At 44.9% G+C, this 25693-nt stretch overlaps 2 protein-coding genes across 4 annotated transcripts; both read right to left on the bottom strand.

Annotated features, from left to right (window-relative positions):
• Positions 1–1395: 1395 nt before the first annotated feature.
• On the bottom strand, positions 1396–5614 carry RPL22L1 (ribosomal protein L22 like 1). Of its 2 annotated transcripts, none has more exons than XM_077348418.1 (4): positions 5564–5614; positions 4056–4148; positions 2957–3078; positions 1396–1619 (listed from the first exon to the last, which is right to left on the bottom strand). In XM_077348418.1, exons 1-4 carry the CDS (start codon positions 5570–5572, stop codon positions 1475–1477), a joined length of 369 nt encoding a protein of 122 aa, XP_077204533.1. In that variant the 5' UTR covers positions 5573–5614; the 3' UTR covers positions 1396–1474. The 2 variants fall into 2 exon arrangements, with proteins under 2 accessions (XP_077204533.1, XP_077204531.1); XM_077348416.1 differs by lacking the exon at positions 5564–5614 and adding an exon at positions 5396–5526.
• Positions 5615–8758: 3144 nt separating this feature from the next.
• EIF5A2 (eukaryotic translation initiation factor 5A2) lies at positions 8759–18128 on the bottom strand. 2 transcript variants are annotated; one of them, XM_077348414.1, is made up of 5 exons: positions 17952–18128; positions 15854–16043; positions 14464–14568; positions 12213–12344; positions 8759–11820 (listed from the first exon to the last, which is right to left on the bottom strand). In XM_077348414.1, the coding sequence occupies exons 2-5, from the start codon at positions 16016–16018 to the stop codon at positions 11761–11763; spliced, it is 462 nt and encodes a 153-aa protein (XP_077204529.1). In that variant the 5' UTR covers positions 16019–16043; positions 17952–18128; the 3' UTR covers positions 8759–11760. The 2 variants fall into 2 exon arrangements, with proteins under 2 accessions (XP_077204529.1, XP_077204530.1); XM_077348415.1 differs by lacking the exon at positions 17952–18128 and adding an exon at positions 17185–17381.
• Positions 18129–25693: the final 7565 nt, after the last annotated feature.

The following is a 25693-nucleotide window of genomic DNA, read 5'->3' as shown; positions in this document are numbered from 1 at the left end:
GAGCAGGGTGTGCTGGCTAGTGTGTCCCTGAGATCTGGGTGACCCTGAGTCAGTCACACATTCTCAACCTAGCCTACATCACAGGATTGTTGTGAGGATAAATGTCAATGCACTCAAGGCTCCCTCTGGATAGAAAGGCAGCCGGGTTTGATTCCCCACTCCTCCTCCGCATACAGCCAGCTAGTGACCTTGGCCCAGTCAGTTCTCGTGGGCTCTCTCTCAGCCTCATGTCCCTCACAGGGTGCCTGTTGCAGGGAGAGGAAAGGGAAGGTGACTGTAAGCTGCTTTGAGACTCCTTCGGGTAGCGAATAGCCGGTACAAAAGTAAACAAAACATCCTATCATGTTCACAAGTGCAACTTCTTTGACTTCACCTGGGAAGTCTGGTCTTGAGTAGACCCGTTTAGGATTGTTCTCCAAGTCTGAATCAGGAGTAACACTACACCTGTAATGAAATTCCGGGAAAACTATTTCAAGATGAAATGATTGAGAGTGTTACACTCACTGGACACATACGTAATTACATGGACTGGTCAGAAATCTCGCACCTTGCTGGAATGCACACTAGCAGCCATAGGTTGCCCCCCTGCCACAGGGCTCAGCTAGTAGGGGCAACATTTCTTCTATGCATGGAGCCCTCCTCTCAGGGTGTGCCATCAAGCACAGGGATAAGACCCAGTAAGGTAAAGGTATCCCCTGTGCAAGCACCGGGTCATGTCTGACCCTTGGGGTGACGCCCTCCAGCGTTTTCATGGCAGACTCAATACGGGGTGGTTTGCCAGTGCCTTCCCCAGTCATTACCATTTACCCCCCCCCCCCAGCAAGCTCGGTACTCAGAAGGATGGAAGGCTGAGTCAACCTTGAGCCGGCTGCTGGGATCGAACTCCCAGCCTCATGGGCAGAGCTTTCAGACTGCATGTCTGCTGCCTTACCACTCTATGCCACAAGAGGTTCTTTTTAAGACCCAGCACAATGTGTATTATGGGCTTTGATTCAAGTGGGTAGCCGTGTTGGCCTAAACTAGCACAACAAAGAAAGAGTCCAATAGCACCTTTACGACCAACAAAGATTTATTCAAGGCGTGAGCTTTCGAGTGCAGACATAGTCTGAGGAAGAGTGCTTGCACTCAAAAGCTCACGCCTTGACTAAATCTTTGTTGGTCTTAAAGGTGCCGCTGGACTCTATTTTTGCTGTCTTATGGGCTTTGCTATGCGAAAAAGGCAATTGACTGAGAAACACGCCTCCATGCAATTTCACAGACTTGACTGCAAGAGAGAAGTTGCAGTTCATCAGGACGGGCTTTTAAGGCAGCTTTCTGAAGTGCAGGGAATCTCAGGAGGATGTCAGGTTCAATTCAGCAAACCCAACGTTATGTGATCGGCAATAAGGTGAAGCGTTCTCATAAATAGACGTGTTTATTGGCCCACTCTGCTCAAGGCACACAAGACCCCCCCCCCCCACATAAAAGCGCGTGCTCATTCCTCAGGCTCAGACTCTTCGTCGTCGTGACTGATCTGGAAATAGCGCAGCTCGTAGGTCTCCTTGTCGGACGCAACCACCCGCAGCCAATCACGCAGGTTGTTCTTCTTGAGGTACTTCTTGGTGAGATACTTCAGGTACCTTCAAAACACCAACACAGGGGTTTCATGGAAGGGAGTTATCTGAATACCAAGCTTTTTTCAAACACCACCTAATAGAAGATCGTTCTTAAAAGAGGGTAAAACGTCTCCAACACGGCCCTAGGCCAGGGTTCCCCAATGTGATGCTCTTGGGCCCCGTGGCACCTGCCAGGGCTTCCCTTGGCACTCGCCAAGCTTCTCCAAAAGAGGGCAGGGCCACTGGAAGGCAGGGCTTGTGATTGGCTCATGAAAACAAAAAGGTCTCCCACTGGAAGGTCTAGTAAGCAACTGGGGCTTTCCTTAGTTCTTCCTTTGGGATTTCCTTCTTCCCAGGAGATGTGAGGAGGGAGGGATTATGTTTGGATCCGCCTCTGGAGGCCGCTATTTTAGATTTGGCTCTGCCTCCTTTGACAGCCAGTTTGCTGTGGTACTCACTCTTGCTTAAAATTCCAAAAGAGCCCCTGAGCTAGACTAATAAAAGGATAAGAATAAGCTAGATGGACAGTTCTTTAACTATAGCGAAGGCCAGTAACCAAGAAACTGAATCACGTACCAAGAAGCCCCCCTTAATTCAAATGTTATTTTTCCTCATGCAGTTGGGTGTCTGGCCTTGGGCTGTGCCCCTACCTACAATGAAGAGTCAAACAAAACCAACTTTAAAGGGGGTTACTAAGAAGGACACAAAGCGCTTTGTTTCCAAGCACTGTCTCGGATCCACCAGGCTCTTTCACAGACAGAAGGAATTCCACCTATTCTTCCAAAATTCTCATGCCAGTCCCAAATGCTACCTGAAGGGAGAAAGCTGCACTCCACAGGTAGAAAGTCATTTGTCCACAGAAATATATTGGTGAATCCAAGCCACTATGAAACTGTTATTCTGCTTATAATCCAAGATACTTCAAAGGAAGTCCTTGGTTAGAATCATAGAGTTGGAAGGGGCCATACAGCCCATCTAGTCCAACCCCCTGCACTATGCAGGATCACCCCAAAGGTTCTCAAAATACCAAATACACGTTTAGGACCATTTACAGGAATACACCAATATCATAGCAAGCCCCTCTTCCCAAAAATGTGTGCTACAGAACATGGACATCTAATAGATACCAAGCACATTTTGAATGGGTTGCTAGTTAACACAACTGAATTGCTTGAGCCTCTTAGCTTATCTTCCTCTTTTTGACTGCAAGAGTTGAAGCAGGAGCAGACTGAGAATCTATTAAATGAAAGGAAAATCTTTTGCCATCTTCATGCATGTTTGAACCCACTGTTACCTGCGCCAGCACTTCAGGATCGGGCTAGAAAGAGGGGAAAGCTGCCACTGAGAATAAAATGGCTCACCTTTTCGAGAACTGCCTCTCAGATGTCACAGTGATCTTGTTCTTAAAGCGTTCAATGTGAACTACATTTCCCAGGTTTCCTGTTTTCCCATTCACTTTAACTTTTTCCTTCAGGAACTGTTCCTAGTTCAACAGAAAACAAAAATGCAACACTAGGGAATGGTGCCCTAGGTGTGGAACTAGGGAAGGGACCCTAGCCCGACAGACACGGTTACTACAGTCATACAACGTAATTATGTCATGCTAGAGGCAAAGGCATGAAATGAAGCGATCGTAAGTCCTTCCCAAGACAGGCTATTCATGAATTACAGGAGGTGCAACAAGCCTCAAGCCTCTATATATGATCTTCCAGGATTCAAAGTATTTGTTAGGTTATTTGGTCCCATGATAGAGCACCCTAGTTCAAGCCCCAGCATCTCCAGTCAAAAAAACAGATAGAATATGAAAAAAAGGAATTAGGAGTGGAAGGTTCTGAAGATGGTTTTACGAAATTAATATCAACGTAGAAAGACCAACTTGGCCATTTCAAATTTCTAATTAGCATTTAGATCAGTAGGCAAGCACATTCAGAACACACCAAGAACACGCTGTGGGTACATTAAAATTATTGTCACAAGTTTTCCATGCCTTAGGGGCTTCTTATTTCTTAAACAGTATAAGGGAAGGACACACCTACCGTATTGAACTTAGAATTTGTACAAGGATTAGTCCAACAGAAACACTTTCCAAATTCTGTTTCTTGGACTATAGCATTTAAATGACATTTGACTCACCTTTTCCTTAATTGAATACTTTAACTAAAGTATGTACTGCTACAGGGACATAAATTAACCCAGAGTAAATTTTTTGTTTACTACACAGAAGCCAAAATTAGCTTGCACATACTATTTGGAGCAGGGGAAAGAGTTTTGGTTCATCTTTTTCAACCAAACCCCCATGCACATCACTCTGCGAAAGAGCATGGTCACATGCCACAAAGTTTATATTACTTTCCTTTAAAAGTGATCAGACTGCTTCAACGTTATTGAAATCCAATACACACGGTCTTTCCCCCATCATTTAACTCATGCCAAAAGCACGTGAAGAACGGAACAACTTACAAAACTTCCTGAATCAAATATTCCATCTTCTACAGGATGGGTGAGATCAAGGTTGTATTTGCAGGTTAATTTCTTCAGCTTTTTTTCTTTTTTCTTAAAAAAAAAAACCCAAACCAGACACATCATTAATGATAACATTTTCTAATAAATATACATTTATTTATGGTAGTTATCGCCTGCCGTTCTCATTTGGACTGTCAGCAGATTACCGAGTAATTACAGTATCCTTGAGCAGACACCAATATCCTTAAAAACCTGTATATTTGAGCCTCAAGCCCTTTTGTATCTAGTGCAGTTCAAGCCCCAGCATCTCCAGTCAAAAAACCAGATAGAAGGTAATATTAAAAAAAGGAATTAGGAACGGAAGGTTCTGAAGATGGTTTTACGAAATTAGTATCAACGTATAAAGACCAACTTGGCCATTTCAAATTTCTTCCCTTCCCTTTCCTACTGAAAAACCAAACATCAGGTTTTCTGCTTCCTTTCCACAGTGCTTAAATAATGAAAGGCCTGATAACTAGCAATGCAAATTGCTGAGTATCTACACAATAAATAAAGAGCACACAAAACCACAACGGCACAGATCAGAGGAAAGATCATCAGCCCTATCTTTGCTATGACACCGTACCATGCACAATCCATCTTTCCCAACAAAGTAGCCAAGTGAGTCCATGACAACGTAGCAAGGGGAATATCAGGAAATCATTAATAGGTTTTATTGTTCTGATGCTATATTTGAACTGCACTATATTGTATAGATTGTAATGTGCATGATGGAATGTCGGAAACTGCACCAAGCAGGTAACCTGGCGGAGGGGGGGGAGGAGGAAGAAGGGGGCAAGTAAATCATATAATGTTAATCAAGCATTCTTGTATGCTCATTCTTGTGCCACAGCATTTACCCACCTCTGTCTTTTCCTGGGTAAAACAAACTCTTGCCAGGACCAAAAAGCATTAAATAATAAATTGGCTAGTCCTTGCTGGGAGCGATCGAGGGCAAAAGAAGAAGGGGACGACAGAGAATGAGGTGGCTGGATGGAGTCCCTGAAGCAGTCGGTGCAAACTTAAATGGACTCCGGGGAATGGTAGAGGACAGGAAGGCCTGGAGGATCATTGTCCATGGGGTCGCGATGGATGGGTCGGACACCACTTCGCACCTAACAAGTCCTTGCAAGGATTATATTAAGAACTACAAAACTGGTCACCTCTAGATACAGCTGAGGATTTCTTAAACAGTATAAAGGGTTTTATGCGGGGAAGCATAAAAGTCCGATAAAGGGCCGCGCCTATGCCCATTTGGGGCTGAGCCCTGAGAGCACTCTGCATCCCATCCCACTCGCCTGCGTGTACAGCAGAGTTCTCTGCACAACAGCCCTGCAGGGTAGAGTCAGGCAGAAACAGCAGGCGCAAGCAGGCTGGAAGAATGGGAGACCGGGGTTCATCTGACGTCACAAAGCTTCCCCTCCCCCCCCCCCCCCCCCCCCCGGCTGCTTGACTGAAGAACTCACCGGCGCCATCTTAGCAAGGCGGAAAGACCGGAACCGCCGCGAGAGCCAGCTTTTATAGCAGGAATTCCGTGACGTCATGACGCCCGGTACGCCTGTACGTCATGACGCCCGGCACGCCGCAAAGGAGGACGGCGGGAAAGGGAGCGCGTAGAGGTAGAGCAAGGCGGATTCCTTCATCCTATTCGGGCTTCTTTCGACCTCCTGTATCTTTTGAACCTCCAGGGCAGGGGTAGTAAAACTGCGGCCCTCCAGATGTCCATGGACTACAATTCCCAGGAGCCCCTGCCAGCATTCGCTGGCAGGGGCTCCTGGGAATTGTAGTCCATGGACATCTGGAAGGCCGCAGTTTGACTACCCCTGCTCCAGGGTCTTTAAGAAGGAGCCCAGAGGCAGCTTCCAGGGCCAAGGGATGAGCTTCCGTGCTCAAGCGCCCTTCTCCAGCAGCATTGGAAGGAAGTGGCCAGTCCATACGTTTAGGCAGAGGGAGAGCAGCAAATGAGCATGCAGCAGAATGGAGATGGTTAACAGAGGCATGGACCGAACTGGGATAGCAAGTTTATTTTGCGTGGTGGAGGGGTTGGGCGGCAGATTGGTGGGCAGACACGCCCTTCTTTGTGGGATGTTAATAGGAATTAGTTAATTGCTGACAATTAGTTACTTTCAGGCGGGTACGTCTCCCCATCACTCTCCGATTTTGGTATATTTATTTCCCCCACTATGTTCCACCCACTTCCGAATCAAAGGCAAACTAACGGTGACCGTATAGCGGAAGATTTGCTCATGCACCCGAAGGCTTGAATCAAACTTCCTTGGCCTTGAAGACGCTCCTGGACTCGAACTTTTGTTACTTTTCGCTTGTAGATTTTTGAATTCTGCAAGGGCCGTAGCCTTTTAACACCTGGTTCGCCTCTCTCTGCTGTATAAATATTTCTGGTATAAGAATCTGTTTAGTGTATCTGACAAAGTAGGAGCTCCAGCTTATGACTTAATAAATGTTCAAACCGCCACAAGATTCCGCAGCCGGTCAACACTGTTTACACCCCCTTGAATTTGTATCCTGCGAGCAGTTTTCGTTTTACCACGCAAGGAGGTGGCACCCAAAATAACCATGAATTTGAGCTTGCGAACAAAAGACCTGTTCCTCTACAAGGACAAGGAGCCGCCTGGTAGGGATATGAGCCGGAAAGAGATAGTACGTCATATCCGCATCCGTAGCGTCTGCAAAGGGGGTTATGAATGGGTGTTGCGTGCATGAGAAGAGGGTCAATGGTTTTCGTCCACGTGCAAGAGAAAAGTGCTGGGAATAAATAGGAATACACATAAAAACCCAAATTAAAAAGGAGGAGGGTCGCAAAGTTCAGTTTCGTTGCGATGCCTTGAAATACGTTAAAAATGCAAGCAGGTAGGCAGAAATTCAACCGGTTAAGCAGAGGTTGCTTCAGCCCTTGATTCGACCTAGCACTGGGCATTGCAGATGCGGTTACGTAGTGCTACTTGGAAACTTTACCCACTGGGAGGTAGCTTCAAAGACCAATTCTAGTGGCGTTCGGAAAGTTGCAATCCATTTTCCGGCATACATTTTGAACTTCTCTGCCAATTTCCTCCTTTCAGATTTGCCAGCTACTAAACCTTTCCCCTTGAAACCATCTAGCCTTTTGAGACCAAAACACTACCTTCTTGTCTTTTAAAGTGTAAAGCATCTTATATAGAAAATAAAAATCTATATATAATACAATGAAAGAACAAGTCTCATACATGAAATATTCCAAATTTATCACCTGTTTGAATTTTCTGAATGTAACCATACGGTAACCATATGGAAACTAATTCATTTTTATTAGACTTTCAGATCCCCCCACCACAGATTCTTATTTGGTATGTTACCGGGCCAGATTGAAGATGGTGGTGGTGGGTTTGATAGTTTTTGTTTTAGCATGTTTTATAAATTTAGTCTACTGCTGCAAAAACCCCTGAACCTAATTGTGGAGTGAGGCAGTACATAAGCCAAAAATTTATGTAAATAAATTGGAAAATGTGTTTCCTTAATTTTTGTCTATTCCTAGATATCTGGAGAACCTTCCTTTTCCAGCATCTAGCACAGTGAATTCTAGCTATAGCTGATGAATAGCACATGTAGCATAATGACCGTTAAGGGAGATTCATGACATTCTAAATAGCAACACTTCAGGATTATCTTTTATCATATGGCATGAATGTAATACAGGCAGTAGATCCAAAGATTGTTTGACTACCAGAGGAGAGATGTTCAGAGGTGGTTTGCCACTGCCTGCCCCGCATCATGGTCCTGACATTCCTGGGGGCTGCCCTTCCATGTGCTAGTCAGCATCTGACAGGATCAGTCTTGCCTAGGCGATCCAGGTTGGGTAACAGTTCAGGAACAAAAGGTACACACACCCCTAAACCTGTTTGCCTCACTCAGCCAACAGCAGGCCTGCCAGAGAAGCTGCTACAATCTAGGAGCAGTGTATTCCTAAGCCTGTTCTTGTCATGGTGAACTCCCAACTCGTTTGATTTTAAGACGGTGTTCAGTTCACTAAAGAATGCAACTGCCAGCTTTCGGTGTTCAGCGTACTATGCTAACACGTCGTATTTGTTCAGGAACGGGTCGCATTGATTCGATCTTTCTATTTTGTATTCTATAGAACTGCGGCACACTTCTCTACAGCTGCATATTTTGCCCTGGTAAGGGGGGGGGGGGAAATCTTCACTTGGCGTTATTTCTACTTAGGGTGAGGAGACACTACTTAGGCAAGCATGTTATGTATTGCACAAAGTTGGCTCCCAACCACAATAGTTTATGCCATCATATGAGGCTGAAACTCCTGACTCTCCAAAGGGGATACTATCAGTTGTAAGCAGAAAGTAGAGAGCAGCTGCCAGATTCTGCTGCTTCGAAGCAGAAGCCAAAAGGGCAATAGAAAATACTTGTACTATGATTCCATTATCTCATCATGCACCTGTGTGTCTCTGGGCTACCCCCTCGAGACAGCAATGGTATTGGATCAGGTAAATCTACTGGATGTGTTAATCAGAAACGGAACATCTTGGGTCACGTCAGTACCCTGAGACAGACCAACTACTGTCCTACAGTTGTCTTGAGTCTTCAGGACTCTTTCTAGAAACAACATGAAGTCCTTATAAAATATTTGACTGCAAAAACCAAACCATACAGTCTTCGGATTTATTTAAACTTTATTCTTCTTGCTGTGACCCAAGTCATAAATCAAACATTTCAATAAAACATTTGTTAAAAGCCAAAAACTCTTAACACATGAATACTTCACTATGACAGAAATGCACAAAAGTACAAACCTTTCAAGTTTTGCTTTTAAAGTCACTTTTCGATAATGAACAATGCATCCATTCACTAGCCAGAAGGTATATTGCATACTTATCCAAACTAACGTGTCACAAATACTAAAAACCATATGTCTGCACATTTTAAACATTTCCAGTTCTTAATGTAACAGTCACCGATCGCAAGCATTCAGAGTTCCGGAAGGCTTAGACACCACAATGCAGGTAAAAGCCACAGAGGCCGGTGTCTGAGCTATACTGTGAAAAAGGTTGATTATAATATAACGTATGAGTTTTGTTCTTTATACAGAATGAAATATTTAAGCACGGCTTGTTCTGTTTAATGTTCCCAGACACAGTCGACATTCTGACACTTAAAGCTCACTGCAGTCAAACATGTCACCTCTTCGCTAGAGTAGCCCGGTCGCAATGTTTGACTCCTTTAGACTAAGGTTTGATATACTAGAACTCTATTTGCATCATAAGCATGCTATAAATTTAGGGAATACAAAACCCTGTTAAGACTTTCAAAGCAGCTTGGTTAAAATAATCAACTTAAGCTCTTTCAATTCTTCACAAGAGCGGCCCTGAGAAGAGTGTATTCAAGTCATGGCTCAACTAGCAGTGGTTTTGTTGAACACGACGACACAAAAAGACAAAGAGGTAAATTTGGGTTTCTTAAAAAAAAAAAAAAATCCCTAACACTTGGAGGCAAGATTGCCCACAGCACATTAAAGTAAAACTATAAAGCATAAAATGGACCCCAAAACACGAAACCTTGTGCCAACACAAAGTAACAGCAGGAATGAGTTGTTCAGCCTTCATTTTTGGCCAACGGGGTTGTTAGAAGAGCTTGAGCCTGCTCCCGGAACAAACAGCATTCATTTTACAAAATAAGAACCATTCAGAATTTAGAGAAGCACGATTACCCTGAAAGAGCTTAAAGTACCTGAAAGACACAGCATTTCACGCTTTTATTAACAAAGTTAGTTGACTGTAAACCTGGTGGGTCTGTAGACAGATTGCCCTCTGCGAGTGCAATGGCTTTGCTATAGTCTTGTAAATACTGTAGTTTGACTTGAGGCAAGAACTGTATAGCTATATATGGAAACAATGCTCTACATATCATCTACCTAGCAGATGCTGCATTCCTTCCCATCTAGCCTAATTACCTAGGATGCGAGACTGTTAAACCTGAAGTTGGAATTATAGAATACACCACCTCTTTTTTTTTAATGGGGGGGCACTTTAAGGAATACATTTAAGCCAGAAGCTTCCAGACTATTAAGGTGATGCCTGCAATAGGATTCTCTTCTGTTATTATGACATCAGTTTACTTCTCTCCCCTGCTCATGCTTGGTAGATAGCTGTGGTAGTAGTATGGTAGTAGTAATGTACATTAGATCATGATCAATGGCGTTCACGCTTCAAATTGGGACATTTCTGCTCTAAATGGAGACATCCATGGTTTCTGAATGATCACATGATTAGGATCTAGCAATATTCCAAAATCCTTCCGCCTTCTAGTAGCCCTACATGGAACGTATAGTAAAATTCACTACATTGTTGAGACTGTGCTTTGTTCCATTGTGTTTATTGCCAAAGCAAGCTCTCCTGTGTGCCCCGTCTCTGCATAGATACTAGCTTTGTAGCCTGCGGATAGACCCCAATGCAGTTTATTGTTTACCTCTAGTCTAACTTCACCGATTTAAGGGCAACCATTTTTTAAGCTCAAAACCCTGCCAAAAAGAAAGCTGCCGATAATGAACTCGGCCTGTTATAACAACCCAAAGTCATTAGTTCAAGTTAGTCAGTTGCTACCAACATTTAAGGCAAATTTAAGTAATTAGGCTCTTCCCCCAAAACACCAAGTAAAAGTGTGATCTCACAAACAGAAGATCACATGGACTGTATGTCTAGTTTTTAGTGATTCAGTTATCTTAGGCATCTGCTTGCTCAGTGTAATTAAGTCTTTGCACAAATAGATCTATAGCCTAAGCTCCAAAGTGGCTACATTTATGAAACACTCATATATAATTCTTATAGTTTGACAGCCCGCAGCCTATATTCAGTTGAGTGAAACAGGGGTTCAGATTTAGCCTCCGTACAAGTCACTATGTGCGCTTTTGCTCCAAGTTCTACTCATACCAGAAGGGACGTCTACTTGTGCTACGAAACTAAACCGAATTAAAACCCATCTATGTTTTATACCGGAACACTTGAGGCACTCCCTTTTATTAACTAGCGTAACAGTGACGGGATTGCATGTTGAAATCAAAGGCCTCTGGTGAATCATTCTCCCCATCCCACCCCACGCTTTTTGTGCACTATTAACCAGAATATGAAAGCACCCAATCTTCTGGATGTTTGCATCACAGGCAAATGGTGACTTGTGTTAAGAGTGAACCAACAAGACTACAGAGATACAGTACATGGCCTTCAGCACTGGCATTTTGATCACGAGTTCCTTTGTCCCCAATTCAACTACTATTCACACTTGAGTGCAAGCCACAACTCCCCAGATTTAAGATAAAAACGGTTATTTCCATTGTGTTTAAAAGGCGTTGTACTTGGGACTCTTCCTTAAACTCAGCATTACCGTGGTATTGGCACCGTGACACGAAGTCTCATTTGAGCGAAGCAAACTAGTTTAAGACCTCATGATCTAAAATGGCAGCTTTGACTGCCTTGCCATTCCTGTAAGCACTTGGAACTTCAGCAATTTTAAGATTGCCAAATGGCTTGCAACATTGGTCAGCACTATTTTCAAACAAAGACACGAGGTTGCTAGTGAAGGTTATAGCTTTGGTGATTATCAGAACTAAAATAGAAGATCCGCAGTTGCTGGGACCTGAGCAACTGCTCCCATCCTGGCAGTCCTATTTGCACGGTTTTATGGCTACAGCACATTCTTCACTCATTGCACACATGACCGACACCTACAAAGGAAAGGGGGAAAAAACACATTATAGTCACAACAGGTAATATAGCAAAGGCAACTGATTGCAGTCCCAGACTAGCAGGGGCTCATGGTAATTGTAGCCCATGATATCTGGAGAGCCACACACTGGCCACCCCTGTTCTACTCCATTTGCTAGCAAGCAGCTCCCAAAGTGGCTTTTAATAAACTGATTTCAACATCCCCACAGCTTCTGAGAGAGGATAGAGAACAGAAGAACCAGAGAAGTGTTATTTGCAATAGTTCTATCAAAAAATCAAAGACACCACCTGATACACCTCCAGTTTTATCCCGGAGGCTCAGGTCATTAAAAGGCCTACCTGGCTATATTCTCCCATTGCCTCAGCTTAATTCAGTCGCCTAAATTCTTACCTGGAAATCCTCGCCTGCATTGTATTTCCCTTCTATTTCTTTGCCGAGTTCACCTTCAGGCACCTTCAGATCCTCACGAACTTCACCACTCTCTGTCAGCAAAGAGAGGTAACCATCCTGAATACAGATTAGCTGCAAGAAATTTTTTAGAAGACAGGTTTCATTTCGTTTAGACCAGCCTTTGTCAACCTTTTTACCATTGAGGACCCCCTGAAACATTCTCCAGGCTTTGAGAAACCCCAGAAAAGGTGCAATCATGTAGAACATGGTTGGGAAGCATAACTGTGCGCACACCCACTCAGGGCCCCTACCCTTCCCACCCCTGGCAGGCCCATCACTGGCCATTTGTGAGGGAGGGGTGGGTGGGCTGACATGACCATATATGGTCATATCACCCAATAAATGTTTAACAAATGTAAAAAAATATATAAAAATCAATTAACGCCAATCCACTCGGGAAACCCTTCCAGGGCCGTCAAGAAACCCCCAGGGTTTCACAAAACCCTGGTTTAAACTTACTTGGCTGATGGGACTATAGGTCTACATTAGGATAAGCTGTGTCGAAAAGCAGATGAGCATAGGCCAGGGGTAGTCAAACTGCGGCCCAGGGAATGCTGGCAGGGGCTCATGGGAATTGTAATCCATGGACATCTGGAGGCCGCAGTTTGACTACCCCTGGCATAGGCCATTGGCGTTTTACTTCCTGGACTTATTCCACTTGCAAGTGAGAGCAGGGAGCTGCCTTCCGGGGTTTTAAGCGCTGTCAGCTCTGCAGAGAATGCAGTTTTTGGCAGTGCTTTTGAGCCGAGAGATTTCCTGGCGACCTTAGCAGCATGATCTACCCTAGCAAGTAGTCATATATCTGCTTATAAATGCTGCTTAACCAAGTTTGATTCCCGTGGCACTTTTTAATGACAACAGAGTTTGATTTAGGGTATACATTTCCATATGCACACATGATTCTTCAGGTATTACACATGCACATGAAAGTTCATAGCCAGAATTAAACTTTGCGGGTCTTAAAGGTGGCACTGGATTCAAAACTTTATTCTGCTGCTTCAGACCAACGCAGCCACCCACTTGAATCAGTAAGTATTGCTGGTACGGTTTGTGGAATTTCAGCCATTTGTTTGTGATGTTTTTGAAACAATTTTTGAATATTTAAAACTCTTCGCATACTTCACCACTTTAGACCCGCAAACACAGAAGATTGCTGCCCTGTTATGAGGGGCAGTCAAGTCACTTCAGAATATTGATCCTACACAAGATGTGTCTCAGTCTGTGTTTAGGTAGATGAACCTGATTTTATTTATTATTTATTATATTTATATACCGCCCTCCCCGGAGGCTTTATAAAGCATAGCACCTATGAAAGACTCTTTATAGTAGATGCTTATTAGAAAGGGGCTGTAAACAGTGTTTTCGTACGTGACAGAAGTTGTTAGGGTCACCATGTAAAAACCAACTTAATATTTCCACTTGGCTTTATTCTTTTTTCCATTGAAGCAAGGAACTATTACACTAGGTAAGGCACTATGGATGAGCATAACCAAGGCCAGCCAAAATAAGTAGGAAATCATCTTTATAGCTCACACTTCCTGGCTGACACAGGGCAGCTCACATCTTAAAACATACAATTAATAGTTAATATTATATCATGATGGTAGATTAGTACTTTATAAATCGGGGATTCTTCGATAGGGAGGGGAGCACTCCTCATTCCTTGCCTCAACTGTAGGTCTGGTGGAACAACTCTGTTTTGCAGGCCCTCCAGAACCGCTGAAGGCCATGGAGGGTCCTGGTCTTCCTATGAAGAGTGTTCCACCAGGCCTGGGCTAAAAAGTCCCTGGCCAAGGCCTGTCTTACCTCTTTCAGCTCAGGGATCCTGAAATTCTGGCCTTTTGATCTAAGAGCTCTTTGGAGGGAATAGTGGAAGAAGAGGTCCTGTATATACAGGGGTCCTAATCTGCTATGGGCTATAAATGTTAACCTTGAATCTGATTTGGTCTCCAATCTGAAGCCCATGCAGCTGGGAGAGTACTGGCGTAATATGCACTCTCCACTGAATCCCAGTAAGGAAGCAGCTAAGGATTTCCCAACATGCATGGGAAATCTGATGCAGCTAGCTGCAACTGATAACACTTGGCTAGTAAATCAGGGAAGAGAATTTAACAAGAACAGCAGTTTATGGTATAGCATCACATTATTCCTAAAGAACAAAAAGCCCAAGTGGATTCAAATGTGCACTCACTTGATAGTCATTCCTCTTGATATTCGGAACATCCATGTTATGGGTGGAAGGACATATATCTTCATATTTTTTGCCAGTGAAAACATCAATACCAACTAGATGAACCTAAAAAAAATATATTTATCACAAATTCAGACTTGACTGTAGAAAGCACAAAACTTATTTTCTCAGATATAGCCCGACATATAGGGGAGCAGTTGCTGGGTTTGATTATAAACAATGCTTCTGCAGGCCAGAATCAGGGCTGGTCTAGTCTCCAAGCTAAATATGACAAATAAGGAGTTCAGGTTCACATAACAGCCCTGGAGAAAGCAAAACACTAGCCACTGGATTAAAACAGTACAATTGTTACCCATAGATGTGTGTTGGGGCTTAGCTAGGGACAAGATATATCTGAGAATGGCAAGAATGTCCGACTAAGTATAGGAGTGAAGATACAGTTCAAAGATGGGTGTAATGGCTGGTATCCAACTGAGTTTAAGAAAACTAGATTCACTATTTTTATATCCTTGGTTATGGTTAATAAGAATACATCAGCCAGCCATCTTAGAAAATAGGCAAGTACAAAGAACTTGTACATTGCCTGAAGATACAAGATAATTAGTTTGCCAAGAGCACGGATCCTATCAGGTGCGACAGAAAATATTGCGGGGACATGATTTTGAAAACCTGTAAATATGGGGTCACCTGGATACACACCACGGTACCACTGAGACTAGACTCTACATAGATCTTCCCCGCTTTGCTCCCCAACTTGGATTCAAAATGGCTCTGCAAGCATCATTCTCCCCTCCTCCATGCTCCCACAACAATAGTCCTGTGAAGCAGGCTTCCATGGCAAAAGTGGGGATTTGAACCCAGGTCACCCAGTCTTAGTCCAGCACTCTTATCCACCGCACCAGATCTCAGTTAATCTGAATTAACGAAAGTAACTACAGTTCCCTACAAACACAGAAAGATATTACCTAGAAGGGGCCCAAGGATCCCTCAGGCCTGTTCACAAAGTAGCAAACCATCACAAACATGTCTCTGATTTGGTATTTATAATCTGATGTCCATTCCAAAGACACACAAAGTGGAATGGACATCAGATTATAAATTTCTTGGTCAGTTTTGTATCCACCACGGGGGTTCTTCTCCGCCATACACTTCCTTCGTGCAAAGAACCCAGCCAACAACAGGAAGGCCATCAATTAGAATTGTCATACAATGAGGGGACACAAATCATAATTTAAATGTACATTTGTATCTTACTCAGCTGCAACTGAATGTTTAGTAAAGTAAAAGTGGTAAGAAAAGGGCAGTGGTAGTATACCAACCAGGTTGCCAAGAAGGGCGGGTTACAAATTGAAAAATAAAAAGCACTGAACATAGCTATACCAAATATTACCTTGGCATGACCATGCTTGCCAGTTTTCGAAGTTGACATTTCCACAATCTTGCAGGGACGTCCCTTGAGCACCACAAATCCATTCTTGCGAAGAGCAGAACACTGCATTGGATAGGTGGCAGAAGCACCGGCATCTCCAGTGGTGAAGTCAACTTCATCGGCCATTGTGCGTTGTGTATTCTAGGAGATGCTATAAAATGCGACAGTCAGCTCACCTCTTTTAAGGTCTACCTATACATTACGCAGAACACAGTATTTTGGTCAACTACAGAATATCCTGTATGCAAATTAACCACCTCTCCTCCAGTCACCTGACTCCAGCTGCCAGCAACTTTATAGGCAGTATTTTTCTAAATTCTGTATAAAACAGCCCCATGTCATCTCTGCTCTCACTCCATTTGTGACACAACTTGCATTGTAATACCCATTTATCTCAAAATACTATAGTGAACCAAGGAAGAAAAGGAACCAGACTGATGGCTAAACTCAGAAATCAGTTTAGGCTAGTCCATAAAAGGCCTTAAAGCCAGGATTTAAATCCCAACTTCTCAAACTTCTAAGAAAAGAGAAAGAAGGGCTGCAGAGGATAAGGATAACAACTACTTCACAAAAACAGATTTCTCAAGCCAAACCTAACATGCCAAAAATTAGCTGCTATATACTCAGGCACAGTGCAACTATTATAAATACAGCTAACTACCGGTAAAGCCCATTCTCCCAGCTCTACTCTGCATCTGTAATCTGCTTTCCCTACATCAATGACATGAAGAACTCTGATGCCGCTTGCATTTGGACCTACCATACCCTTCAGGTACATTATGATACGGAACTGAACGGATAGGATACGATAGCTGCTGCATGAAGCTTCTTATCTTGCACAAAGCTGGCAACAACTACCGCTAGTACATTAGGTTTGAATCTGGCTGGGTATCCTCAGGATAAAGTTACATGGCAAGAGGAAGTATGTTAAGAGCCAGAGGGGAACGAGATGATCAAGTCACAGCCCATATTACAATCTGCACTGGAACCGTTTCTTTGAACACTGACCATAATATGAACTGACATCATGAGTTTTCACTCTGACTGCCAAAACCAGCCTGTCGATCATCGGATGATCTCATATGAACCTGATTTCATATCTGTCTGCAAGTAGTTAAGGGTGCACCAGGCCAAAGTGTGTGGGGGGGGGGGACAGCTAGCACCAACAGCGAGAATGGGGACCCCTCTAAAAGAAGCAAGCAAAGTTTTGGCCATCATGAAGCTACATCAGCCAACACTCCCTGCTCCGCCTGAAAAATACAGACGCCTTGTCTTCCTCCGTATCTGCTTACCCCAGCACTTGCGGGCTTCTGTGCTTATTGGGTGTGCCCAACCAGTTTTTCGGCAAAGGACAGGGACCCACTCTTGAACACAGCGCTCAGCAACAGAACCTCGATGCTCCGAAAACAAAAGCTGCTGGCACCAAGCAGCAAGTAAGGCTGGATTGTGGCCCTGCCCCCGAGCTCCCCCTCAAGCACCTGAGCCATGCCTCTTGTGAAGAGCGGGGCAAGGGCCACAGGCAGGCGTCGCCTCGAAAGCCCCGGTCCCCACTCCCGCCGGGCGCCACTGGCTCGATGCCTGCCACCTCCCTCCCGAGGCCTAAGCAGCCCCACCCCGGCGAGCAGGGCATGAGTCGACAGCGCGCCTCCGCCGTCCCCATCCCGCACACGCTGCAGCAGGCACTGCCCACGGGAGGCGCCTTCTCCACGGGGGGCGGAGTGGGGGGAACGGCCCCGGGCCCAGAACTGCTGGCAGGGACGAGGCCGCCCGGGCAGAGGGGAGGCTGACGGGCCCCAACGAGGCAAGGCCGCCTCCCCACCCGGGAGGAAAGCGGGGCGGGCGAGGCTCTCGCCCCCACAAGACCGGGCCTCGCGTCCGCGCATGGCCCCTCGGAGCCTCCGTCCCACGCGCGCGCTCCCCCTCCCCTCGGGCTCCTTCCAACGGCCGCAGCCGCGCGCCCCCTCCCACTCGCCCACCCCGCGCAAAGGAAGAGGCAGCGGCACCCGCGCGCGCGGTTGATTGGACGGAACGCGGCAAGCGCCGCCAGGCGAGTACTTACCTCCCACAGCACAGGAGAGGAAAAGGCCGAGAGAGAGCGCGTCACGGCAACGCGCACGCGCAGAACGGCCTTCCCGGGGGAAACCCCGCCCACAAACCGGCCGCCCGGCAAGGGATCGTCCGTGTGCGCCTGCGTGTGCGACGTCCCCCACTTTAAAAAAAAAATAAAAGTCTTTCGGCTCTTCCTGCTGAGGGAAATAGGAACCCGCGTCGCCCATTGGCTAATAGACGTAAAGGCTCCGCCCCATGAGAGGGCCCGCGCCGCTTCGTCTGCACGCGAGGCCGGGTTTCTTTTGCATTCATCGTGCACGTGCGGGCTGTTTAAGGCACGCGCTCTTTCCTGGGTGGTACGGGGAGCGATAGGGGCCAGAAAAGCTCTGGTTTCTCAGGCAACGTTTGCGAAGGGCAGGGACTTGCAGAGCGGATAGAATCAAACGGATCTCATAGCTGGCTGTGCAGGGCAGACGCGTTTCTGGATCAGCGGGACTGGAGTCCATTGGCATATTAGAGATCAACATTATTAGGGCGGGGACACGATTACAAGCCAAAGCTGCATTCTTCAGCTACCTTGGTCAGTTTTGAACCTGGGAAGCTTATATACCCCGAAAACCTTGTTGGTCTCGAAGGTGATCCTAGGCTCAAGTCTTATGTTCTCCTGCAGATCGACTTTCCATTCTAGATGCTGCCCAGAGCTCTTGATCAGGTTGCATGTTAGAAAGGCAAACAAAGGTGGGAAGATGAAAAGTATTTGAGGTCACAATTAACCAAAAAGAAACAATAGGTCTGTTTGCAAGTTAACAGTGATCACATCCATGTTCAGGGTATGCTTGATGTTAATGTGTGTGCAAAGTTGAGCATATGATTGAAATCCCACATTTATCCATGTACTGGTCACTGGTTGCATTCATAAAGTGAAGTTGTGTCGGGTCTTACAAGTTGCTGGTTGCCTGAGTTCAAAGGCTTTCAGATTCTCAGGGATAGTCAAACTGCGGCCCTCCAGATGTCCATGGACTACAATTCCCATGAGACCCTGCCAGCATTCGCCAGCAGGGCTCATGGGAATTGTAGTCCATGCACATTGGAGGGCTGTAGTTTGACAACCCCTGCCTACAACTTCATTTAGTGAGCACATGAGAAGCCAGTGCTGCATACTTGCAAGACCTTTGTTGTAGGACCTAGGTTTCCTGTCTCATTACTAGTGCTGGTTTCTCCAGGCCTACACCACGCATATCACACGTAATCCAATCACACCTGGTATTGTCATTCACCTGCTAATGTTATTCAGCATCTGAAATCATTCCATTCTCCAAAATATAGGACAGATGCACTCACATTTGAACTGCATCTGAAGAAGTGAGCAGTGACTCATGAAAGCTCTTACTCTGCCACAAATTGTGTTATTCTTTAAGGTGCTGCTAGATTCTTGCTCTTTTCTACTGCTACAGACAAACCTGGCTACTCATCTTGATCTACAATTCATGCACTTGAAAGTTTATATACCTTGAATAAGACTGTTAGTCATAAAGGTGCCACTGGGCTCAAACTTTTGTTCTACAATTCTCCCAATTCATCAAAAGGCCAAATGCCTTTTTGAACCAATTTATATACAAACCAATTTATATACAATCATGAACAATGGATCTTCATGCCATTGGTCAGTTTTGGTTTAATTTCTGTGAAATAACAATTGCATCATTTTATGGTTGGGGGCCACCACAACATGAGGAACTGTATTAAAGGGTCGCAGCATTAGGAAGGTTGAGAACCACTGACATAAACCCAGTCATCTGTGGAAGAAGATATTTCAAGGGGGAAGCATGGTTTTCATGGTTTCATTCAGCAGGTGGTGCTAGTGATTTTGAAATAGGCATCTATTTAGAATGAGATACACAAAGCAAGCAGTAAACCTAAAAAGCAGCAGCCTTTTATTTTGGGCAGCATGTTAAAGCCTGCTGGATGCAATCAAATGGTCTGGGCAGATGCTTAATTACATTACAGAGCAAACCATTTATGTTATGCAACGGCCTGGAAGCGGCAATGAAAGGGAAAGGAAAGCAGGTTCCATTTGGTTTGGGCTGTTTGATTTGGGTTGTCATGTCAGCCTCTGGTCCTGGAATTACAACTGATCTGCAAACTACAGAGATCAGACTCCCTGGAGAAAATGGCAGCTACAGAAGGCAAACTCTGTGATGTACTATGGATTCTAGACAAAATGTGTCCCCTAATTTAGCAATCCCCAACCTGTGGGCCACGGACCACATGTGGTCTGTCGACTAATTGGAGGTGGGCCGCGAAGGATGCCTTCTCTCCCCCCCCCCCGGCCCTTTACTTCAACCCCCCGGCCCTTTACTTTGGGTGTCATTGTCTCCCATCACTCCCAGATGGGACTATCTCATCGCAGAGAAACAAGCTCAGGGTTCCCACTGATTTGTCATTGTCATGAGTTAAAATTTCCATGAAAATAAAATGTTCCTTATGCTCATTGTTGTGGCGTGTCTGTATCTTATTTTGAAGGGATGTTTAAACATTACCATAGCGATCAGAGAGCGTTAGGGCAGTGGTTGAGAGTAGAGGAGTAAACTACCCCCCCCCCACCACCACCACTGGGCTTCAGTAAAATTGTCAAGCGTTGAGTGGTCCCCGGTGATAAAAAGGTTGGGGACCACTGCCCTAATTCACCTGTCTACAGCCACCACTCCCAAATCTCCAGGAACTTCCTAGGCCACAGTTGAGAACCCTACTTAGCCCAGGGGTGGACTGGTCAGTAATTCCACTAGAGAAAAGCCAATGTTCAAGTTGTCCAGGACAGTACCACACGAAACATGCGTAATCTTGCCCAAATTGGCCTCCATGCACAGCAAATTTGTCTTGGGTGGACTAACATAGCATCAGTCCTCATCATTGGCTTGCTCTTTCCCCTGTGGTGGCATAGCTAGGAAGGGGTGTGGCCATTGGGCAGGGCCTTCCCAACCCACCCTGCTGTGATCCCCAGTTTAACAGTGTCTTGTCAGATTCAAATGAGTAGCCCCGTTGGTCTGAAGAAGCACAATAAAATCAGAGTCGAGTGCTTGCACTCGAAAACTGAATAAATCTTTGTTGGTCTTAAAGGTGCTATTGGACTCTGATTTTAGTGTCTTGTCAGTTTCTTAAAATGCAAATTACAGCCTCAGTTTGTCTCAGGGTATGCTGGGAAGGGCAAGAGTGTATTCAGTCAAACCAGTATTCAGTTTTTCAGTTTGAAACTGAGCACTCTGCTTGGTTTATAGCATTTTAAGGGAGAAAAAAACCAAGGTACAATTGTCCTTATCATAATGCTTGTCACTAAGCAGCGAGCCTGGTTTCCAACAGCAAAACAGACTGGCGGTTGAAGGGTTAAACCTTCTTTCCCTTCTTTGCACGGCCCCGAGACAAATTGGTGGTGCATTTTTCATTTTATGGATTTAATAAGATGTGCGATCTTTGTCTCACCTGTTAGAGTCGTCATAAAAGCCTTTAGAGAGGAAAGGTAGTTGTAGGAACACAGAACTGATGCAAGAAGGGTTCGGTACCTTTATTCCCCCCAGATGTAATTCCTCCACTTTCTGCCCTCCCTACTTCATACACATTTGCATAACCCATGTTCTAATCCTGGTGTATCTAAATAGATCCAAAGGTGAATGGGCTTGTTTACATGAATAGTTAAGAATAATCTGCAGATTCTGGATTCAATAACACAACCAGCCGTTCATTTTTCTTATCTGAGATTTGAAAATGTGCACCCAGACACAGTTTGGCTGTCCCTGAGGGTACACAAATGCATTCAAGAACAATCAATACCTAAGATTCGTATCTGGGAATGCTCATAGGGAATTGTTGGCATTGCTCACACATCTCAAATTCGCATCTGATCATCTCTACATTACAGATTTACATGCAAAACTGTTTTCTGTCTGCTTCCCGGCATGTGGTTCCACAACACTAAGAAGGAAGATTAATATCAAAATATACTTTAAATACAAGCAAGGTGCATCTGCTTAATGATTCGTGAATCGCATGACTAACGTAGAATCAGAGCTAGAAGGGGCCATTAAAGCCATCTAGTCCAACTCCCTGTCTAAAATAGGATCAGACTAAAGCATCCCTGACACGTGTTTTCCAACCACTGCTGGAAGACTACCAGTGATATGGATGGTACCAGTTGGGGAAAATACTTTTTTACTCTCTGCCAAAGATGGATCCCAGTGAGAGCTGGATATCTGTACCTTCTTACTGACAGAAACAAACAAATAAATAAAAATTGGGTGATTATATATCTAAATCCCTCTATCAGGCCTCGCAGCAATACAACTAAAGTGCCCTCTGATACAGACCCTGGCTCCTTATTCACCAGTGGGCCACAAAGATCAAGTGCAGTGGATAGTAATGGCTCTAAACAATAGCATAATGGGGAGTAGCATCAATCCAAGTAGAATCTGAAGGCAAACCTATTCACAGCCCTGCACAGCTGCGGATGGCTTGTTTGGCTCACCTAAATTCTCTATTGTCAGTCAGAAGGCCTTTTGTTCACTTCCTGCAATTCCTCTATTGAAGCTGATAAAGAAATCAATTTTACTTTAGTGTTTTAAAATGGTCCACCCCTGCTGCCTAGACCAGGTTTTCCTTAATGAGCATTTATCTGTCTTCTTAGGCAGTGGGGCCTGATGTGAGTCAGACACTCATGTACGCAGTTTTCTTGTCAGTTGCTGGATTTCCTTTCATTATTTACAATTTGGACACTGTCGTATCGGATGGATAGGGTCTGTGTGGTTTACGGTGTTCTTCTCCTTCCTTTGACAAGTAGTGGTGCCACCTCAGACCTGAAATCTTGCACAATATCCCCCTGCTTTAGGATGCTTTGGGCTGATCCTGCGTTGAGCAGGGGGTTGGACTAGATGGCCTGTATGGCCCCTTCCAATTCTATGATTCTATGATTCTATGATTCTATGATTCTATGATTCTATGATTCTATGATTCTATGATTCTATGATTCTATGATTCTATGATTCTATGATTCTATGATTCTATGATTCTATGATTCAAGGTTGCTGGTGAACTGTTTTCCGAAATAGTTGAGATAAGTAACCCAAATGATACTGCACACCACTGGTTGATTGGCCCAGCCAGACCCTGAAAGTTCGTACTGACTTTCAACTGTCAACTGACTTTCAACAGTGTTCTATAGTGCAGGGGTAGTCAAACTGCGGCCCTCCAGATGTCCATGGACTACAATTCCCAGGAGCCCCTGCCAGCAAACGCTGGCAGGGGCTCCTGGGAATTGTAGTCCATGGACATCTGGAGGGCCGCAGTTTGACTACCCCTGGGTTGGAGTGTTTGGGGAGGACTGGGGAATCCCTGCTCTTCCATGAATCTCTAAAAGTGACTTTGGTGGGCCTGCTCTGTGCTATCAGCCAGGGAAACTACCTTGGTGTTCATGCAGCACATTTTGTAGAGTTGTCAACTTCAGGGTCTGGATGCATGTGAGTAAAGGTGGGATAAAGTAAAGGTGGGATCCACCTTTAAGGGCAACTTCATCTTCCCCTCCAGTTTGGAAGTCACAAAAATCCAGTTTACATATTATAGATTGCACATTTTGGATCCAGCCTTCTCAGTTGGTGGCCCTTGTAAAAGTCACACATAAGTAGATTGTCCCCTATATGCTCACTTGTTAAGATTGCTAACTTCCTGTCAGGGGCAGGGAATTCCCTGCTTCTGGCTCCTGTTTCCCATTGCTACACGTGCAACTGGCAGGATAAAAATAACGATGTTGGTTTTCTTAAGTTGATGCCGGCATCGTGTCACTTTTGGGGAAAATCTAGAAATATAAAAACCATTCTAGGAATCATTGGAAATTCTGTAGTTCTATCGTATAATTTTTGGTTATTCCTTCAGAGGTGTGACATCACCTTCAGATTTTCCCTGCTGGTGTCATCATGCCCCATCCCAGACTCCCTCTGTTTTCCTGGCTGTGCTCAGCAATGCTATACAGTGCCCAACTCAGATTGTGACCAAGGTGCATGGGAAAGGATCCATGTGCATGGGAAAGGACAGCCTTCCCTGTATTGACCAGGAAGTGTCCAGGTGTTGGCACTATTTCACCTCTAGTGGGATGTTCTGTTCATACAGGTTTCCCCCAAAGACCTCTGGGCCTGCAAAAGAGAGCTCTTCCGCCAGGCATTCAGTTGAGACCAGGTACAACCAACAGCAAATGAAGGGCCCCTGCTCCCCCCTCCCTCTCAGAACTCCACCAGAGTGCTCTGGACCTGTTTGCACCGTTTACTGTAGCATTGTTTACACTGTTTATTGTTACAACTACCTGTGATTAATATTATTGTATGGTTATTCATGTGTTATAGATTGTTTTATGTATCGTTCATGTTCCATGTAAACCTCCCCGAGCCTCTGGGGAAAGCGGTATATAAATTAAAATAAATAAAAAATAAATAAATAAATATTTGTTCTTCCTGTGTGAAGTACAGGACAGAGACTGACTTTTGTTTGTTTGTTTGTTTGCTTATTACATAGCATGTGTGTGTAATATAGCCAGGAGGTCCTAAGACTGTATGGCTCCCAGACAAGAGAGGTGGTTCACCATCGCCTGCCTCTGCATCTTGACTCTAGTATTCCTCGGCAATCTCCCATCCAAATGCTAGCCAGAGCCAACCCCGCTTAGATCTGACGAGATCTTTCTTCCCTGGGCTATCCAGAAGAGACTGACAGAATAATATCACATCCTGCATCTCTCAGGAGGGGAGAGACATCAGTTCTGCTTCAGATATGACATAGGAAGTGCGGAAAGAGGCAGGGTGACTCACAGTGCCCATCCTAAGCACCCTTCTAATTCTGTTTACTTCAGTGGACTTAAAAAGGTGCAAGTCCATCAAAGCAACATGGCTTAGAAGGAAATCATGGCTTTTAGGATTGCAGTGGCTTCATTCAGGCCAGCTATCATGGTAGCCAAAACAGTTTGGCCTAGAAAATATCGAAAAAGAAGAAGAAGAGTTGGTTCTTATATGCCGCTTTTCCCTACCTGAAGGAGGCTCAAAGCAGCTTACAGTCGCCTTCCCTTTCCTCTCCCCACAACAGACACCCTGTGGGGTGGGTGAGGCTGAGAGAGCCCTGATATCACTGCCCGATCAGAACAGTTTTATCAGTGCCGTGGCAAGCCCAAGGTCACCCAGCTGGTTGCATGTGGGGGAGCACAGAATCAAACCCGGCATGCCAGATTAGACGTCTGCACTCCTAACCACTACACCAAGCTGGCTCCTAACCTCTTCATCAAAAAGACGGGTAAGATTTCAGTTTGGGGGAGCCAAATGCGCTAGTAACCTATAATTATTAGTAGCCTATAGTAAAGGTGCTCAGATAGCAGGTAGCCTTTAAACAAAAAAGAGAGGCCCCAAATCCTCCTCGCAGACTCTCTGCCTCATTTACTTCTCTCTCCCTGGCGTTCCAGGCCTCTCACAAGTGAGCGCCCCATTTGAAAGGGATAATGAAGAACAGAATGAAGTGGGGCAGAAAACCTCATAATAAATTAGTCCAGAAAACGATAATGGGACCACATGTCCAAGCTCTGTTGCATTAGGAAACCAAGCTCGTTTTCAAAAGGAGAAAAGCGCACACGGTCAGCCATTTATCTGACGCAACAGAAACCCCCTAAGAGCTATAATCTCCGTGCTTTAGGAAAACACCATCAAAGCGATGCTGACAAGAGACTTCGGGTAAATT

This window comes from Paroedura picta, chromosome 8 (genome assembly GCF_049243985.1).
Source record: "Paroedura picta isolate Pp20150507F chromosome 8, Ppicta_v3.0, whole genome shotgun sequence".
Taxonomy (NCBI): Eukaryota; Metazoa; Chordata; class Lepidosauria; order Squamata; family Gekkonidae; genus Paroedura; species Paroedura picta.
The sequence above is the reverse complement of the archived record's forward strand: the minus strand, read 5'-3'. Positions and strand labels throughout refer to the sequence as shown.